A 21278-nucleotide genomic window follows, 5' to 3' on the forward strand; every position below is an offset into this window, starting at 1 on the left:
AGGAATGAGTCTCATAATTCGTAATAAAAATACCGTCTCCTACAAATTAGATAATACATATTATTTCATATTTAAATAGCAACTTATAAAATCTGAATGACTAAGATCTTGCTTTCTTTCTGATTTAGTAACAATTTCAAAACAACAGCAAAAATTCCCTGTCTCTAATATATGTCACATATCAACTAATGCTTCCAGTTCAAGTATGACAAACACATTTGAGCTCATAGTCTCAGCTGACACTTAACAGGTGTGTTCATAACACTGGTTAAACACCATGGGACCAGTTTAATGAAATTCAGAAGACAAGAAACGGGTAGAGATCATTAACAGTGCAAAGCCAGTGGCCAGACTGCAGCTCCAGAAGCAGAGGAAAGGATCAACTAAACCATTTTCATGGGCAATTACTGGTATGAACACCTGCACGATTCATACTGATATAAAATTAAACTAAAGGTGTTTTTAAACATAGATGTCGTATTCCCACAGAAAAATACACTCAAAAATCTATTCAATCCATAGCCCAACAAGGGGTAACAATGCCAGTCCTGCTGTTGAGGACTGCAGCCATCAACAGTCACACAGCAGAACACTGGCACTGAAGCTCTAACATGGATCAGATACTTAATGCACAAGACAGATGTTGGAAATGCAGGCAGCAGCTGTGAACATGCAGTAAGAAACTCTGCAAGTTATCAGAATTTCTAGACAACCTACTTTAAACCAGGTGCAGAACCGACAAGAATATAGAAATACTTTGTTAATACTGAATGATTGAATTGAACGGAGAACCTGAAATAGTCTGATGAGCCCAAGTGGCCCTGCATGCCTCATGTGTCAGGCAATGAATTGTCAAAGTCACGCTCTACAGAGTATATATTTACTGTGAAGGTTATTTGAAAGCACAGATCTCCTCCCTTTGCTTAAATTATTGTTGTTATAACGAGAAAATGTGAAGGTATATGAGCTGAGAGGGAGCAAGATCTAAATAACCTATGACACAGCCAAGAGAGTTCCCCAAACACCTACAGCTCTGCTCACATTATGCCTTGGAACTTTAATAAGAGAGAAGTGCAGCCCAACCAGCTCCACATTCAGCTGTGCTGCTCCAAAGTGCAGGTGAGAGGAGATAGAAGCACTTGTTGCATTTGGACAAAAGAAAACATGCACCATGGAATGCCCTCACCTGCTTTGGCAGCAGAGCAGTAACTGAACAGCTTCCAAGTAAAGGACTTTGTAAAGAAATTTCACATTTCAAAACATGTTCTGAGTTCTAAAAACTTCTCTGCAATATGAGACATGGTAAAATGTTGCACACATGAGACACCACCTAATTCTCTCCTGTGGTTTGCAACTCCTGATGAGCCAGGAGAAGACAAGGAACTGCAATTCCCAGCAACAATTGAGAGGTTCAGAGAAATCTCAGAATTGGCCTTGGGGTATCAATGTTTTTTTCTATAAAGAAATAACCACAATTTCTTTCTAACAAGACAAGTTCACTGTAAAAGACAATACAGTTAAGCACAGGCCATTATTTTTATTCCAGTTATTTCACATATTTCAGAAATCAGCTGTCTTTTCTCTAGTTCTCACTATGGATAGTGTCACTTTGCTGAAAATAAGGGGATTTTTTTAAATAATGGTTGAAATCTGCTTTGAGAATAAATATTGCCTTGTGAATTCTGCTAACAAGTTCTGCCACCCTGCTGCTCTGCTGAGTGAGGGGGTTATGGCAGCAGTGAGGGCAAGCACCTTCAGAATTCCTTCAGTGCAATAATTTCATTAAAATACTGCAATCCAATAAGAACTTGGATGAGATCTATATGGTAAATAATTCAACAAAGCTACTTTAATCCATTGGACATAACTCCATGGACCACTGAGCTAACAGAATAAAGATGGTCTACAATCAAATACAATACTTCATTTTTGAGGTTTTGTTTCTTGGGGCTTTTTGGTGTTTTTGGTTTTGGGGTTTGTTGTTGTTGTTGTTGGTTTTTTTTGTATTTTGTTGTGTTTAGTTTTTTAAAACTTTCTGCCTTAAGTGCCAAGACTTTTACTGAAATACATCTAAAAATGAACATTAAACAAACTTCCAGTACAACAGCATGCACAATGTAGCCGTACAAACACTGCAATCTACAGCTACTACTATAAATGTTTAATTTTAATGAGAAGTAAATTATGAGTCCTGCTAATTTTGGAACTCATAAAATTCAGGAGGCTGTCTTGCCTTACCTGAAAAGGTAAGTTGTTGGGAGTACTTACATGTCTGTGTACTACAGAAATATTTGGCATGTTTAAGGATAAGATCTCATTTTTCAGATAGACCATCCTTGCTGCCAAAACCAATATTACACTATAAACTGCACTATTGCCTGTACATAAACAAACATAAATACTACATTCCTTCCAGAAAGTACACAGTAACAAGATGACCACATATTTTCAGCCATCTGCTTAAATAAATGATTTATATACATCTATAATATTTAATATTCCCAAATTTAAAGGACTTTGAGCTGTCAGCTGATATCCATACTCCAAATTACTTTTCAAAACTGCTACCAAGGGCCACATTTCAAAGCCCACAGCAATCAGAAGGCCTTTTTCCTCACATATTTTAATGAGCAAACAAGTACCTGCTTACATTTCTACACTTTGTATTTCCAGATAACTTCTAATAATGAACAATAAATTCAGAAGCACAATGGAATTACTAAGGAATGAGGATTCTTGCACACAGAAGAACACAACTGAGCAAGAAATGTGTGAGTACTCCATTTTGTTAATGTAGTGTCCGTGGCACAGACAATTAGCTGGGATGAAATTCCATTTATTTTTAGGAGTTCACACAACATATACATCTATGTGGTAGAAAGGATGTAACAGAAGATAAGCCCCATGCTGGAGGCAAGCTAAGATTCTGGCTGACTAGATAATCACAAAAATTACAGAAATAGACAGAAGATATTTTCATGGAGTGGCTTCCTTTTCTTCCCAGAACACCGAGCTTGTAGCAGGTGAAGGTCAGAATACTAAGGCACAATAGAAATCTATACTATCAATCACAGTCCTTCACAGAAAATGCTTTTTAGCTCTAAAGTTATTAAAAAAATGAAAAAAAAAATTAGTTTCAAATTTAAAAAATGAGATTCATGGAAAGAGATAAATATTATCACAGTGTAATGGTCTGCAAGAAGTTGAGTGTTATTTAAATATGAATTCTGTCAGGATAAGCAGGTGACCAAAACAACATCCAGGTTCACTCCCTGGAGCCAGTGCTGCGTTGGTTACTCTGGCCAGACTTGCAGTTTGGTCAAACTGCTCTGTACTCTGTACACAATCAGACTAAAAAGTTTCAATACCAATCCAGGAATATGTTATTTTATTATTTTTTAAAAATCAGTCTATCAAGCAGGAATGGTCTCACTATAAGCTCATATAATTTTTCCTATTAAAGGTTAAAGTTCAATCTATTCCCAAAAAGTGTCACAGGAGTTGGGTTCTGTTTGGGTAAATACAGCAAAAAGTAGTTACAGCAACTTCTTTAAAGTGTAGTGAAATAATTGTGCACATCTGTACAGCAAACAAGTAATTTTACTGAAAATGTATCTTGTATCACAGCACCAGCCTTCATGCCCTTGGTTACTGACAGTCACTTTAAGGAGACTCTTTTTGGTCAAACAGTCACATGACGAGAATTATATGTTTTGTACCACTGGTGCGGATCATATTTCTTTGAAAATCACCTGTCTGCCCAAATGAGGTTTAATTACCCAAGTGAGATGTGGATTTTTACAGTATTTGAGCAGTTTAGTAATTTTTATAAGAAGTTTTGTTTCAGATCATGACTGATAAGCTTTTTTTTAAAAAATATTTAATAGCCTTACAAAAGATATTCCAGTGGTCACACATTGGAACACGTTGCCCATAGAGACTGTGGAGTCTCCACTGGTGAAGATACTCCAAATGCAGCTGGGCATAGTCCTGCTCAGGTGACTGTGCTTGAGCACAGGGGGCTGCACTAGGTCATCTCAGAAGGTTCCTTTCAACCTAAGCAACATTGTGAGTCTGTGAAATTCCTTGCATTTAAGATCAAAGTGGACACAAGATTTTAAAATTAGTCTGTATAAATAATCGCTGTGCTTTTCCCAGAGGACTACTCAGAAGACTGGTTCAGAGGGTACCTTGGGAAAAAGCCCTTGAAAACAAAGGGGTCCAGGAGGGATGGACATGCTTCAAGAAGGAAGTCTTGAACGCAGGGGAGCTGTCCCAGTGCACCGAAAGGCAAGCCGGCGGGGAAGATGACCGGTCTGGCTGAATGGGGAGATTTTGAAGGAAATTTGGGGAAAAAAGAGAGCTTACCAACTATGGAAAAAAGGGCTGGCTACTCAGGAAGAGTTTAGGAATATAGTTAGGTCATGTAGAAAGAAAATTAGAGACAAAGGCACAATTTGAATTCAATCTAGCCACTTCTGTCAGGGATAACAAGAAGTGCTTCTACAAATATGTCAATAGCAAAAGGAGGGGCAGGGAAAACCTCTGTTCTTTGTTGGGCTTGGGGGGGAACACAGTCACCAAAGATGAGGAAAAGGCTGAGGTAGTTAACAGCTTCTGTGCCTCAGTTTTCAACAGTAAGACAGGTTGTCCTCAGGACAACTGGCCTGGGGAGCTTGTAGACAGAGATAAGAAACAGCCCCCCTGTAATCCAAGAGGGAACAGTCAGTGACCTGCTGAGCCAATGGTTCCTCACAAGTCTATGGGACCAGATGGGATCCACCCAAGGGTGATGAGGGAGTTGGCAGAAGAGCTCACCAAGCCGCTCTCCATCATCTACCAACAGTCCTGGCTCACTGGGGAGGTCCCAGATGATTGGAAGTTGGCAAATGTCACACCAATCCACAAAAAGGGCCGGAAGGAGGACTCAGGAAACTACAGGCCCGTCAGCCTGACCTCAGTGCCTGGCAAGGTTATGGAGCAGATCATCCTCAGTGCAATCACACAGCACCTACAGAATGGACAAGGGATCAGATCCAGCCAGCACGGGTTTAGGAAGGGCAGGTCCTGTCTGACCAACCTGATCTCCTTTTATGATCAGGTGACCTGCCTGGTGGATGAGGGGAATGCTGTGGATATGGTCTATCTGGACTTCAGCAAGGCCTTTGACACCATTACAGCATACTCGTGAAAAAGCTGCAGCCCCTGCCTTGGACAGGGGCACTCTGTGCTGGGTTAGGAACTGGCCCAGAGAGTGGTGGTGAATGGTGCTAGTGGTCACTAGTGGTGTCCCCCAGGGATCAATGTTGGGCCCAGTTCTGTTTAATGTCTTTATTGATGATCTGGATGAGGGGATTGAGTGTATCATTAGCAAATTTGCAGATGACACCAAGCTGGGGGGGAGTATCAATCTGCTGGAAGGCAGGAGGGCTTTTCAGAGGGACCTGGATAGGTTGGAGAGTTGGGCTGATTCCAAGGGGATGAGGTTCAACCAGGCCAAGTGCTGGGTCCTGCACTTTGGCCACAACAACCCCCTGCAGTTCTACAGGCTGGGACAGAGTGGCTGGAGAGCAGCCAGGTAGGAAGGGATCTGGGAATTTGGATTGACAGGAAGTTGAACATGAGCCAGAGTGTGCCCAGGTGGCCAAGAAGGTCAATGGATCCTGGCCTGGATCAGGAACAGTGTGGCCTACAGGTCCAGGGAAGTGATTCTCTCCCTGTACTCAGCGCTGGTGAGGCCACCCCTGGAGTGCTGTGTCCAGTTCTGGGCCCTCAGCTCAGGAAGGACATGGAGGGGCTGGAGCAGGTCCAGAGAAGAGCAACGAGGCTGGGGAAGGGACTGGAGCACAAGTCCTGTGAGGAGAGGTTGAGGGAGCTGGGGCTGCTCAGCCTGGAGGAGGCTCAGGGGAGACCTCCTCACTCTCTACAACTCCCTGACAGGAGGTTGTAGCCAGAAGGGGGTTGTTCTCTTCTCCCAGGAACCAGCAGTAGGACAAGAGGGCTCAGTCTTCAGCTCTCTCAGGGAAGGTTTAGGTTGGATATTAGGAAGAAATTTTTTACAGAGAAAGTAATCAGCCACTGGAATGGGCTGCCCAGGGAGGGAGTGGAGTCACCATCCCTGGAGGTGTTTAAGGTGAGACTGGTTGTGGCATCAGTGCCATGGTCTGGGAACCATGGGGGGGTTGGATAAAGAGTTGGACTTGATGATCTCAGAGGCCTTTTCCAACCCGGTTGATTCCATAATTCTGTGACTTCTGAAATGCATTTTGTGGTTTGGTTTTCGTTTGTTGGATTTTTTTTTTTCAGCGTTCTTCCTTAAGTGTCCAGGCCATGGGAAGGTACACACAGAAACATTTCAAAATGGAATGAAATCTTATTTACTGATGATTTGACTCCAGCATTTTTCCCCACCATCGTTGTCTTTTCCCTTACCTGAGCAACATCTTCAAGTTTGTTCCATTTTAAAGAGAGCAGCAGTTTGGGCAATGATTGTGGGAAATTTTCACGACAGTCATATCGCAAAGTCCAAATGAGATCCATTTCATTTTCACAAAGCTGAGATAAAGGATCTCTTTCCATTATTTCTTTTAGCACAACATAAAACTTCTTACCACCTCGACCCTAGAAAATGAGAAAGGTACAATGTTGTGATAAATTCAGTAAGATTCTTATACTTTAGCTCAAATATCAGTAATCCCACAGCAGGAGGAACATCAGATAAAACTCATGGAACACAGGGGAGTGACTAATGTGTCTTTTGTTCAGATTTCTTAAGCTGTAAGCACTGCAACTAACAGATTTCAAATTCAGTGTGCAGCAGTTTCTAAAAAAGCAACTAAACTTTAGAGTTAATGACACTAGATGGCAATATTTCTGTTTTCCAACTCCAACATGGAGAATTTTCATTAGGATGCATATTTCTTCTTTTGTTTTTCAAATGATGAAATTTAATAGATACATGTACATATATTTCTTTTAATTAAAAGTAAAAAAAAAAACAAAACCACTTTTCCAATAATAACCAAAAGAAAGTATATTTGCCAAGTAGACAAACACATATTTTTATCTTCTAATCTTAACTTGTTTTCCACATCTAATGTAAATCTTAGCTGTGTTCCAAACCCATAAAGTATGCAAAGCTTTTTAACAAAATATAGCCAAGTCCAAAATATATTGGAAAAAGCAGATATATACATGAATTTTAAGGCAGTTCATCAAGTGAATTATATACAAAAACAGAGCCAGTAAACTCTTATTTAAGCTGTAGACTTCTTTATTTCCAGAGCCAAAAACCCCCAGAAAATTTATTTTAAAATAGTCTTGAGATGATGCTCACCGCCATTGCAGCATTGTCACTGTTTCTTGCAATCTCAGCTGCCTTTTCAAGTATCTGCAAAAAGTTGTTTTTAAATACATTAGATTTAAACCCAAATCTGACTGCATTGAAAGAATAAACATTATGGAAATGAAGTAGATAAGGAAATTTTGCTATCTTTTATATAGTTTCAACACTATTCTTTTGTATATACAGTGGTACAATATGGTGTGCTCCTTTTCTAATCTGCAGGACTAGGGAGATCAGGAATAGCAATGCTCATGATTACCTCCTTTTTTTTCTTCTTCAGCACTACTGAGCTAAACAGTCTTTCTGATGGCACCTTGTTTTCCATTTCTGTTTGCATTTCCTCATTTTTCAGTGCAGCAAACCAATTCCTCAGCTCTAAATTACCCTTTGCTTTCTCATCTCTACTTCTGCTGTTTTCAAGGGCACTGTTTCCACACCCCCAGATCCATACTTCTAAATTTCCATTCCAGTATGAGTTCACAGACTCAGTTCACAGACTCAGTCCCTTCAGCATCTTCTCAGATTGCCCACATGATTTCAGTTAGTGTTTCCAGGTACTTCCCCCCCATAACTGAGGTCTTCCCCCAGGTAACACCAGGACAAACCATCTTCCAACAAGAACTCGTGTAACAATACAGTCAATATTCCACCCACAAACTCTCAGCACCAGCTATTCCACAGCAACCCTCAGAACAAGGACTGCTACCTTTGTTAACAGCAAAGCAACATTTCCCCAAAAGCTCAGCTCTGAGTTTCTCTTTTTAATGTTTTTGGCCTTTTGAATGTTCTATCTGTTTTCTGAAGTTCATGTAATAAACCACCATGATAATTAAGGGTAGCTGTAAATACAGTTCTTCAAACAGTGTTCTGCACACTCCTGCAACCCTGGACAGGTGTTAGGATGGTGACTGCCTGAGCCAATTAGACCAGGTGAACTGGTCCAGTTGGCTGTCTAACCTAACTGTAGGTATGTCTGTCTATAGTTGTCAGATGCTGCTGCTTTGAGGAATGAATCATAAAAAGAAATCTCAGTTAAGAAAAATGTCTAAAGAATCACACCATCTCCTTTCCCTCAGAGCTCTGCTTCTCCCATCACCCAGGAGTACAACAGCATCCCCAGACACAGGTTCAGCAAGACTTGTGCTCTCTTCACTCAGGCAATGTGAGAAACTGTGATTACTACAATAATCAGAGCATAAATACCCAGCAGCTAAATCCCTTAAAAAGGTATACTAACTTGTTTTATTTCTTCTTTCTCTGTATGAACCTCTTATTAATATCGTGTATTACATCTGCTACTCAGCCACAAAGCTTGTTTACATACTATGTGTGAAAACATGCATAAACAAAACCACAACATCCTAATTCTGTGTTTGATGCTTGCCCCCCCATGCTTCCCAGTCTGCAAATAAACTTTGAAAGTCTTTGCAAGTCCAGCTTTGTTTAAGTGAACCCCAAGTGTGCCAGCAGCACTGGTCATTAACCAGCTGTTGCCTCATACAACAGCTTTTTATCAGTGGTCCCTTCTGCTCCCTCAGCCCCAAACTCGCTGTGCAGGCAGGTTGATGACATGATTGAACAGTTTCATCTAGTTTTGCACATTATGTTTCCTAGAATAAATATGTGGCACCCAACTCTCCATCTTCTTGGCAAAAGCAAGCAATAACACTGGGAAAATTAGAAGCAGCAAGCAAGTCTCAGCTAAGACCATTTTGAGAAACAGACTCTTGGCTGATATAACCCAAGCAGCTACAAGGTTCCTCCTGATTCAACAGAACCTTCACCTGAAGGTGAGTTGCATGGGATGGGGAAGCCCTTTAGACATCATCTTAACATCACTACACTGAGTATCTCACTATATGTGATTACTAAAGAAATACACTTTTATCTAACCTCTCTGTAATATGCACATCAAAGCAGGTTTTTTTCTCTTTAGAAATTAAATACATATAGTGTAATGAGCAAGAAACCTAAAGTACTACAAATAAACCAATATCAAAGCTGACTAAAATATGTCCACTATGAAGAGTCAACTGGTCAGCCATAAATAAGGCAGCAATTAGTCAGCACTGCTTTAGTTCTCACTGCATTTCCAATGCTGTTTTCATAAAAGAAGTACTGACAAGGACAGGGGGGGGAAAAAATCAACTCAAAATCAAAACAAACAAACAAACAAACAAACAAAAAAAAAAAATCTTTCTTGTTACTTGATTTCATTTTGATGAGCCTTAAACCCCAAATCCCCCTTTGATCAAGCTGATTGAGTTTGGTGGTTTCAGTCTTTTTGTTCATACCCCCCAAAAGGTGCAAAAAGCCTTTTTCTCTAAGTGGTTATTGACTTCCCCAAAACCGAAATTCAGACTAATGTATATGTATAAGACAAATGTTGTTTTTATAGAGCATCATTAGCTGTCTGGTTTCAGACTTATTTTATTACTTGTCTTAGCTTTATTTGCTAGTTTGTGAACAACTTTCTATCTAGCATTCACCCTTCAGAAGTACCATAGGTATTCCAAATATACACTTCCTTTCTAAACAGATATTGACATCTGTGGGAAACTGCAGGGCAACTTCAGTGGATTTAGTTCAAGAGCAGACCTTCAGATGTCCCTTTTTACACAGTATTAAGAGTCTATTTATCCTTTAGAGGACTTGAGCTCATAAAGCAGTGTCCCAAGGAGTGGGTAACATACATCTGTACAAAGAAAGAACAGATCTTTACAGATCACAGGCAAACACAGTTTGAAGGTTAGCAGATAAATTTAGCTTTTTGTTAAATCATACATACAGGAAACTGATTATGCTTTTGACCCTCAAAAGACTAGGTACAGACCATTTTTAAGAGTATAAACTTCAAAATAGACCCTGAAGTCAGAGCAGTGCCACTCACAGAGTGCAAGTCTAAAAAACTGCAGTGTGTTGACTAAAGGGCAGGAAGAGGGGAATTCACTGGAAAAGGTAGTGTTGAAAGGAAAGAAGTAACAGCTATTTACACAAACTTTCATGACTTATCTTTAGGTCATAGCTTACCTTATCAAAGGGAGGGTAATTAATAGGCTGTTTGGAATATTCCTGAAATCTAATGTGCAAAGCTGTTGCATTTTCAGTGTAAGGGTTAGTCTGGACGGTTCCCATGGGATTCAACATTTCTTCAAGTTCATCTGAAACATTGACCAAACAATTGATATTACAGGCCAGGCATGAATTAAAATTTTAAACCTCTGAAAGGCAAGGATGCAGTAAGAAGTCTCTTAATGTGTCCAACAGACAGAAGCATGTTCTGCAGCACAGCACTTTTAGTATAGTGCTCTGCACTTCCAGCATAAACTACCTCCTACATTCTCAAATGTTCCATTATCACCCAACGAGAAACTGGTTTTCTCTTTCATCACAGTCAAGGGAAGCTGAGATATCCCTATAGAGAAACAAATCCCAGGGAGATCTGCAGCTTCTGCAAACCAGGACACACACTGCCTCTGTATTAAATAGCACTGAGGAAGAGTTTTAAGCCAGTTTTCTGTCAGCACTACAGCGAAGCTGATACAGGGTTTCTTGGGATGGAATGAAGAGTGACATGGAGGTTTCAGACACTCACTAATCAAGTTGAGTATCAAGGAAGAAGATAAAATTCTAACTCACAGGTTTTGCTAATGCAAATATTGCCACATACACTATAATTTATCTATTTAGTTTAGGATGCACAGCAGAGGGGACCAAATGAAACCTAAACTGCTCCTTAAAAACAAGTAACACTAGATATAAACATGCATGTATTTTTATGTGGTTTTCCTTCCATAACAGATAAAACTTTTAGAAGAGCAGACTCTTGCTCTTCCTCTTTTCCTGATAAACAATACTTGCAAGAAAGAGACTAAGATGCTACGTATTTATCCATATAAAAAATACAAGCAGTAAAGACACTATTATAGGGGAATGGGACATGCATACAGTAAATATTCTGCTACTTGATACTACATTCTCCCGTACTTAAAGCCCAAATCTTAAAACTTAGACTTTACCAGGAAATGATGACCAGCTGTGCAGTACCAGTTCTCCATTCTTCAAGTGTCCTTTATAATCAAACACCATGGTATTTACCCAGGCTACAGGATAATGCTGTTAAAGGAAATTATTTTTACATGGAAACTCAGACACCAGCAAATATTATTACAAAGCAAGCACTACAATATAAATAAAATTGAGAGGGTGGCTCTTTTTTTTTTTTTCAAATAGTGATACCTTTTGGAAAAGCAGTTGATCACATGCTTAGCTTTCAGCATGTACTCCAGAACCACTGAGGACAATAAGGACTTAATTTTAAGGGCATTGCTCTGCCAGTGTAAAAATTCCCATTTCCCTGAATGTGAGCCTTTCCCTGAAGGTGAGCCTAATGCTAATTTGTTTCATCTTTTCTCAATCACAACTCATCTCCAGCTCAGAGTAAAACTGACCTTTTAAAATACAACTCTTTAAACAGCTATGTGACAACTGACTTACAACTGACATTTTTATGCCTTTTTCAGTGTCTGAGAAGTATCAAAAGCTTTTTCATACCAAGATGTGCACTTCTTAATACATAGGCTCTTTTTAACTTCTTATTTTCATTTTGCATTCCTGAACACTTAAGTGAGGACAAGGAAAAATTTCTGAATGTTCATTTCAATATAGCTCAGAGGTCACTCAAGAAAAAAAACAAATAAAAATAAAATAAAAAAAATAATTACCACTTTTCCTGCTTTCCTAATTGTTTGGTATTTGGAAGGATTCATTGCCTTAGTGGACTTTTTAGTTTTCATCTTATCCATCACAGCATAAACTGCAAAGCAGAGCCTTGCCATCCTTGGCAGATCACATACATTGATTTCAAACTCCAGCTCTTCATTCCAAACGTGGTCACTTCTCCCAGATATTTCTGTGCTTACAGTAGTTTTACAAAGGAGCTCTGTACCATGGAAAAGACCAGCCCTAACATGAACCTGCCATAAAGAAACAAAAAATATTAAGCTTGTCACAGAACCTACAGAATTCTCCATACAATATTATACAGAACGTACATATATGAATTTCAACAAACAACTAAACAGAATGAAAAATTAAAGATTAATTTCCTGAATACAAATTCAAGTCTCCAGGTAGAACAAATTTGTGCTTCGAAATGAGAAAAGCTTGGGGGTTTTTCCAGCTTAAAAAGAAATAATTTTTTACGTAAACTGTTTATAAAAATCTACAGAGGGAACATTGATGATTCCAGCATCAGAAATCACCTGTAATAATAATAATGCCAATGTACATGATTTCCAGGAATTGTTTCACCTTTAGCACTCAAAACCCAACAAAACCAGGTAGCTTGAAGGATGAAAATAAGGATCAGGAAGGCAGAAGAACAAATAGATAAAGAAGCTGGAGCTATTGGCACTGACATGAAACACACTACAGGTCAATGCATTTCTGTTTAATAACATATGTACACAGAAAACTGCAGAGTGAAATATGCCAACTTCTTTCAGGTGGCCTTTCCAAAAATACCAATATGAGATAGCAACCCACAAGTGTAATCCTTTGGTCAACACCTAAGAGAAGCTCTCCATGTTACAGTTAAATGTGTGAAAGTGATCTGATGTCTCAGGTTCCCTAAGCTCCTCATCAACCTTCCCAACATTTCCTTTAAGCTATCAGATTATTTCTGAGCACTGCAAGGGAAAGACAGATGTTTCCAATTTGATGCAGGTTTCGGATAAAAAAAAAAATAATTCACCTTTCTAATTCTACAATTTCTAATCCTGTTAATATAAAAGCTTGGGTCCAGATTTTTTTCTTTGCATTCTGACACTCCCCTTTTACTAATGAGACTGTGTGTACCAGTGGTGCAGTCAAAGAGCAACACAAAAAGAGAAGCAATTTCAAATGTCATGCACTTGGATAACGGGGTGTTGGACAGATGAATGAGGTCACTTGTGCTCTAGGTGAACATACTCAACCCAGCTCACATTACTGCAGTGCTACCCATCTGACAAATGTTTTGTTTCCCACCACAAACACTGCATTTGTGAACCTTGGTGGTGGATTCAGCAAAAAGGGATGAATATTGGCTTGATCCACAGCACAGTGGGCGTAAATGAACAATGGCAGTGAATTAAACAGCCTTAGAATCAGGACTAGAAAACAAATGAGTTCTCAGTAGTGACAATTTCATAACAGTGTAGACAGACAACACAGGGGAACATGCACAAGTTTGCAGGGCTGCTCTGTGCATTCTTGTTCTGGGGTAAGCACAGGACTTCTAAGTTTTCAATACTAAAAAGCATTCAAAACACTAAATAATATTTAGATGGTGCCCACAGGCACTAATACAAAAGAATTGACAACTTCTCCTGTTTCTTATAATCAAAGTATTTTCTTTTTCCTCTAAAAACATACTCAAATTAACCAAAACTCACTTTGTAAAGCATGGAAAATACACCTAGAAAAACCTGATAGCTATATTGCTTCCTGAATCCACCTTCTTTTTTCCCTTTCTTTTCTTTTAAAAACTTCAAGTTTGCAGAATGCAGAGATAAGAAAATATTAGAACTATCTAAATCATGGTTTAGACAGAGAAGAGGGAAACATCTAGTTTTGCAGGGATGCATTTCCACAATCACAGTGTCTCAGGAAGTAAAATATGATTATGGCTCATTTTGCTATGTAGTAAAATGTAGGATTGCAAATTTACAAGGAGGTTGTAACAATAGCTTTGAATGAAACAAATGCACCAAGTATCCTGAATAAAGCATCAGACCAGCAAATATCAGTGGCTAATTGGATCTCTTCCTTCTCTACATGACTGGTTATACAATCTATTGATTGCTAAACAAAACAAAGGAAATTAATGTTGTTCTATCTCACAGGAATTGGTCTTGTAAGGCCTTAAAGTAGTTTTGCAATAAATTCCCATGTGTTAACTTGTGGTCTGTACAACAGTCAGTAGCCCAGTCATGTACATTTTCACAGGAAGTGGTATTACAGCTTTCTTTCTTTGTGTTCCTCATGTTTAGAAAATAAAAGACAGATTGTATAGAAGCATACAGTCCATGTTTAGACACAGATATTTAGGACTACAAAACCCCTCATGTCCCACTGAAAAACATCTAATATTTAATCTGTGTCAGGTGTTTACAACAGTCTATTTCAAATAAGCCCATTTCACATCAATATCAGTACTTTACAGATACCATCTTTTAAAAAATTAAGTACTGTGTAAACATTCATGTCATTCTGTCACAATTATTGCAATGTTGTAGTGCACATATCAAACTTCAGAATAGAAAGGAATACTTTAACAGTAAAGCTGGATTTTTAACCAATGCTACCAAGGTCATTGGGAATAACTAAAAACACCTATACTTTTGCTGAATTGAAATCTGTATGATTTTGAGTTCACTTAACATTGAAAATCATTAAAGTGATGAACAGGATGTCTTCTGATACTAGACATAGTTACTTACTTTGGCATTTTCTTCTGTATTTAGTTTATTACCCTTTAACAGAATAATCTTGAAAGGGTTGGAAATATCCCATACACTCTGAGAAGGGAAACAAAGACAAATTCATTTTTCATCAGTGTAACATTGAGACTTATTTTATAAGCCACACATTTTAAGCAAGTTGTAAATACAAACACAAATGCACTTTTAAAAATACAGATTTGAAATCTTAATGGATAAGTTGGTCAGCAATAACTACAAGGAGACAAAGTAAAAACTCAGCTGAAAGGAGGTTGGGGAGGAGAACATACATCATGTACTACTTCTGACAATTCAGAATAACCCTTCAAATTTATTGTTCATTCTGAATAACTACAGAGTGTGTAACAGAGTAAAGATCTGTCCACATTTCTTAGAGTGACAGCACATAAAATATAACTGTGCTGTAAGGCCAAAAGTTCAGTAATAAAGGAAGCACCAGATTATAAGAAAGTTAGATGCCTATTGTGGCAAAAATCGCCATCACTGCAGTGGCAGCATCACATATGATATCTGGGCTAATACAGAGATCCCAGAGCACTGCTGCCCAGGCCAGTGGAGCTCCAACAAAGCCAGAGAACCCAGGTTCTCTGCAACAACTTCTCCAGCTGTTGGTAACAGATTATTACCCACTCTTCCGGGCTGTGATTTAAAGTACAATCAATAGCAATGGAAAGGGGGGGAATGGATGGTGGAACAGGAGAAGGAGGATGGATGAGGTGAGGGAAGGTAAGAAATTTCCAAGAAGCCTCAAGGTCTGCTATTTCTGAGGTAAATCTCACAAGCAACAGGTGGCTCTGAGTACACCCAGGTGACCTACACTGGCAAACAGCAGCCATAGCACAAATCCCAGGATTTCTATTTCCTGGGTTCCTTTCAGGTATTAGACATTCCCCACATGAACTTACAGTTGTTGCTCTTGTTTTTTTTGGTGGCAGAGGAAGAGGAAGGGTGGATGATTTTCGGTTTATGGCAGCTTCTATGGCAATCATCTCCTGCTCACACATCTTCTTGATGGTGCAACACTCAACCAGAGTCAGCTGAGGGAGAGTCCTGTTCATCACACAGTTGCGGATGTACTAAAAGCCCACGGAAAACAGTTGTTACCAGCTAGCAGAGTGTTTCTACAGCAACTTTGAAATCAAAGAAACAAATAATTCATTACAAAGATACAAAGGGAAGGGTGCACACGTATTTTACAATTGGAGAGGGCTGCAGACATGAAGAGACAAGGTGTTACTGTTCAGCACAGCCGACCATCCAAGGGGACAGGGAGCACCTTTGGCCAAGGCAGCAGAGAATTGTTACACCGAGTGCCAAAAAATTTCATGTACCTGGAACTGAATTAACGGGTGATCACCAAAAACATATTCTAGCCTTCCACTAACTTGCAGCACATAGTCAGCAGGATCAACTTCCTCATCTTCTTTTCCATGGATAGTCAAACGTTTTCGGATTGCCAGCTCATTCAGCTTGATGGGATTCATGTTAGGAGACACCTGGAAACTAAATACATCCTAACAAAACACAAGCAGGAATACTGAATGTCAAACTTGTCATAGTCAGATGTACAAGGCTTAAATTATAGCATACATAATAAAATAGAGCAGAAATAATAACTGCTACAACCAGTCTGTTTAACAGTTAATGTCTATATCTTTAGGGCAATCACAGTAATAATCACCCTAAAAGCTGCAAAATGTCAGATCCCAAACTTTTATATTATCAGAAGTACTTTTAAGAACACAGACCTTTATCTTTTTGATTCAACAGTGATTTAAAGACTTTTAGAGCAATGTACTGATCCAGCAGCCTGCTTTTGGAATGTGACTGAGGGAACCATAAATCATGCACACATTCCAAGGTATTTAGCAGTACTAGATGTGTTAATTTTTCTTCCTTCTGGTCACTACCAATCTATCCTCTTTCTAAGTATCACTGTACTCAGAAGAAAAAGAAAACTTCAAGTAATAAAGCAGAAGAAACTGTTAATGTGATTAATGTACAAAACCACCATCAAACCAGGAGGAGAGCAGAAAAGAGGAGTAGCAGTCAACACCTGTAGCACTCTGAATACAACACGCAAAGACTCTGCATTTTATAAGAATTTTTTTAATCAAACCTTTAGAGGCTATTTGTATATATCCAAAGTAACTCCAATTTCAATGTGCCCTAAAAAGATTAGGGAAGAAATTACTTTCCTTTGTAAGTAAAAAAAAATTTTTATATTCATTTCAAGTTCCTAATGTAAAAGATCTGTGAAATCTTTCATTTCCCTTAATCTATCACATTATGCTCTGCACAGGCTTGTTTGCAAAGGTTGATTCAGGGAATTCTGAGGTTTTGGTGTATTTTCGATTATTTTTTTTAATTATTATTTTTTATTGACACACACACAGTTCTGAAGATGTAAGCATCCTAAACCCAGTTATTAACAAATGTGAAGTATTGTCTGGCTTACATTCTTCTGCATTGTGCTTTATTTCTATAGACATTTACTGGTAAGAAGCCAAGCTGCCCTAATGGAAAAACCACGCTAAAGTCACGCTAAATTAATTCTGTATTTTCTCAGTTTCTGCATGGTTCACCACAGCTTCCCCCTTTCAGAAAGCTGCCACACTGTGAAGGCTTTCTCCTAGCAGTGGGTAGACAAGGAGTAACACTTTTTCTTCCCAGAAAGCTGGCGCTCTCTGGCAGCTGCCTTCCTTCCCAGTTGTAGGATTCAATACATATGTCACAGAAATGAGGATCAGCCTCTCTTGCTCCAGAGATAACCAGGGAGTTCTTATAGCTCACCCACACCTTCTAGACAAAAAGTATTTTCTCTTTCTCACTCTTACAGCTGAAAGAATTAAAAGACTACAACAGTCTCCTAGGATGATTCCAGTGCTCAGTACAAGTAGGAAGGTCTGGAACAGAGTTTACTGCTCTAAAAAGCAGCTCAGATTTGAACTGTTAATAGTTCTGAAGGTCAGAGCTGGCAGCAGAAGCATTTGAAACATTTGAAATGTCAGCAGCCTAAGCTATTATAGTGGCAGGCAAATACATTCTGCACCAGCAGGAACTTTTGCTCTGCTTCTGTACTGTCAGCATATGCATATATATGCAGTATCTTAATCAAAAGCTGACAAACACACAGATACTCTCACTACTGGACAACTACAAGGTTTCTACTAAGCCAAAGAGGACTGCAAAAGGTTTTGTTATAATACACCTATGCACCTAACATCAGTTGGTGTTACTGGTGACCCCATATAGTATGCACCTCTACAGTTAATGTTCCCAGAGGCAGATTTGATCTTTCCATTTATTTTTTTTTAAGTTTAAAAAGATAGCACTAGAAATTACACAGTTTTGAAAATAAAATTATCTGAATCATTAGAAAATCAGTATCTAGCACCTGGGTCAAAAGCCTGATATATTTACACACTTGTGAGATTTTTAAGGTTTCCAGTGCTGATCATTCACAGTTATCCAAAAGAAGAGAGTGAAAAAAAGAGTAACGGGAATTCTGGACTCAAACAGAATCACAGCAACTTCAACATCAAAAAATGTCAGGCTAAAACATTTTAGGTTTTTTTAGCGGAAACGAAACGGGTTTTTATTTTAAAAATAAGCCATAGTTTTGTTAGCCAAAACAAAAAGGTAACAAAAAGACTCAGTGTTTTAACTGTCTGTGTGCATTGAGAAGAGGGAATACTAATTCTTTTCTTTTTAAATGCATTGCTCAATCTAATGAGCAGACCAACCCCAAAGACGTTCAAGGAGCCACACATAGAGGGAAGTGTGTTGAATTCACCAGCAATCCCTGATGAACTGAGCTTAAAACTGAATGCTAGTGAAGCAACACAGTAACAGTTGTCCAAAAATAGTCCTGACAACTTTGAATCATGTTTTATGTTTAAACAAATGTGAAATAATATGGAATATACAAGTTGTGCATTTTGCCTTGAGAAGTAGAACTGTAATTTGACTTTAGAAGTTCAGTTCTCAACTGTAGGTTCACGTTCTCACTTTCTTTCAAGAGTCAAGGACCCTGGTGATAGAATTTGCATTTTAAAGCAAACACCACAATGTTAGTATTCTATTTCATTTACTTCAGTCCCGTGCTAACTCAGATCTGGGTCAAAACAGACACGAAACGTGATGAACAACCACTCCTACCTGGCAGTTATCAAAATGAACAGCCACTACAAGATTTCCACTGTAGAGCTTATCTTGGAAGCTCTCTGGGATAACAGGTTCCTGCTCTGGTGGGTAAGTGTGTTTTAACCAGTCCATCCAGGAGAGACCCACAAGGGACTGAATCTTTTCCTCGCTGATCCTCCGCATTTTAGCTCGGAAGTCGTTCACTTCAGGATCTTGTAAGGCATCAAACTCATGGAGACCTGAAAGAATTCAAACAAGCAAAAAGATATATACCTGAACCACTGTGTCTCTTAGGTACTATTACATGGAAAAGCCAAGCTCACCCTGACTTTAATACTGTTTGGAAAGTTTTAAGTCTCTCCTCACAAGAGCAAATGAAGAGAAAGCACAGCAAATGCATCATAAAGACCACAGAGCAGAAGAAGTGCCTGCAAATATTTTTTTTAATCCCACAGAAAGATGACATCGTCCTTTTTAGTTGTGTTTAAAAGTCAAAAAAAAAATCTTCTTGGATCAAAATGGATCAAAATGGCAGGACTGAAATTTCAGCCCATCCAAGACCAGTCAGGTTCCTTTTCCAAAATATGCAAAGAGAGAATTCACAGGGCAAGTCCTGCCTGACCAACCTAGTGGCCTTCTATGATGGAGCAACTACATCAGTGGACAAGGGATTGACTGTGGATGCCACTTCTCCAGATTTCTGTAAGGCCTTTGACACGGTCCCTCACAACATCCTTCTCTCTAAATTGGAAAGAGATGGATTTGATGAGTGGACTGTTAAATGGATAAGGACTTTCTTGGACAGTCACACCCAGAGGGTGGTAATCAATGGCTCAGAGTCCCAATGGATAACAGTGACAAGTGGAGTCTCTCAGGGGGCTGTATTGGGATCAGTGTTATTTAATATCTTCATTAATGACATAGAGGGATGGAGGGCATCCTCTGCAGACCTGAAGATGACAGGAAGCTGAGGGGTGCAGTTGACACTCTTAAGGACAGGATGGCACCCAGAGGGACCTGAACAGGCTTGAGAAGTGGGTCCATGGGAATCTCATTGAGGTTCAGCAATACCAAGTGCTGGTGCTGCACCTGGGTCGGGGCAACCCCCAGTATCAGCCCAGGCTGGGGATGAACAGATCGAGAGCAGCCCTGCTGAGAAGGACCTGGGGGTGCTGGTGGGTGACAGGCTGGACATAAGCCATCAATTTGCACTCACAGACCAGAAAGCCAAGGTATCCTGGGCTGCATCACCAGCAGCATGGCCAGCCCGTGAGGTTCCACTCTGGTAAGACCCCAGCAGGAATACTGTGTTCACCTGTGGGGCCCCCAACATAAGGAGGACATGGATCTACTGGAGTGAATCCAGAGGAGGCCATAAAGATACTCAGAGGGCTGGACCACCTCTGCTGAGGACAGGCTGAGAGTTAGGGCTGTTCAGCCTGGAGAAGAAAAGGCTCCAAGGAGACCTTAGAGTACCTTCCAGTGCCTAAAGGGGAGGCCAATAAGAAAGCTGACAATAGACTTTTTAGCAGGGCCTGTTGCAACAGAACATAGGATAATGGTTTTAAACTAAAAGAAGGTGGATGTAGATGATACATAAATAAGAAATTTTTCACAATGAGGGTGGTGAAACACTGGCACAGGTTGCCCAGAGAGGTGGTGGATGCCCCGTCCTGGAAACATTCAAGGTCAGGTTGGATGGGGCTCTGAGCAACGTGATCTAGTTGAAGATGTCCCTGTTCACTGCAGGGGGTTGCAATGAGATGAGTTTTAAAAGGTCCTTCCATCCCAAACTATTCTATGTTTCTATAATGGAGAGTCCACACAGCTGTGACTCCTTGGTACTTCAGGATATGTAGGGCCTGCAACTGTGTTTATCTTTTCTCCTGAACTTGGAAGGACGTTGTCCAAATCACACAAAGCACTGAACACCTTTTTAGAACAAAACACTAAGTACAGAAGCTCAGACAGGAACACTTTTTTCCCCACTGCTAAGGTCCAGAGTAGGAGCTGCAGAAGGAAGGGCCACATGCAGCTATAATAAGCCAAATATTCAGTCACAGACTGTGAATCTCAAAATCTGTCTGAATGGTTAAACTGACTAACTGCTCCCATTGTCAGCTCTAACAAACAGGCAGACAGTGTATTGCTGAAATCTAAACAAAACCTGCAGTCTTTATAAGGGACCTAACAATGGTTCATTGTTTTAAAACAAGAGGTATGACCTCACACGACCCTGTCAGTCTGGATTGTATAACCAAGCAGAGTAGATTTAAAAGCTG

At 39.5% G+C, this 21278-nt stretch overlaps 1 protein-coding gene across 1 annotated transcript in view; it reads right to left on the bottom strand.

Moving 5' to 3' along the window:
- The window catches only part of PIK3CB (phosphatidylinositol-4,5-bisphosphate 3-kinase catalytic subunit beta), an 88853-nt gene that overhangs the window by 15676 nt on the left and 51899 nt on the right, over positions 1–21278 (bottom strand). The window contains exons 7-15 of the mRNA XM_008919607.4: positions 19012–19235; positions 16182–16364; positions 15756–15926; positions 14830–14907; positions 12070–12321; positions 11365–11461; positions 10376–10506; positions 7337–7390; positions 6433–6621 (exon numbers count right to left, since the gene is read on the bottom strand). Coding sequence (XP_008917855.1) covers positions 6433–6621; positions 7337–7390; positions 10376–10506; positions 11365–11461; positions 12070–12321; positions 14830–14907; positions 15756–15926; positions 16182–16364; positions 19012–19235 — 1379 coding nt within the window. The remainder of the gene's footprint in view (positions 1–6432; positions 6622–7336; positions 7391–10375; positions 10507–11364; positions 11462–12069; positions 12322–14829; positions 14908–15755; positions 15927–16181; positions 16365–19011; positions 19236–21278) is intronic.

Source organism: Manacus vitellinus, unplaced genomic scaffold (genome assembly GCF_001715985.3).
Source record: "Manacus vitellinus isolate BGI_N305 unplaced genomic scaffold, ASM171598v3 scaffold_49_pilon, whole genome shotgun sequence".
NCBI lineage: Eukaryota > Metazoa > Chordata > Aves > Passeriformes > Pipridae > Manacus > Manacus vitellinus.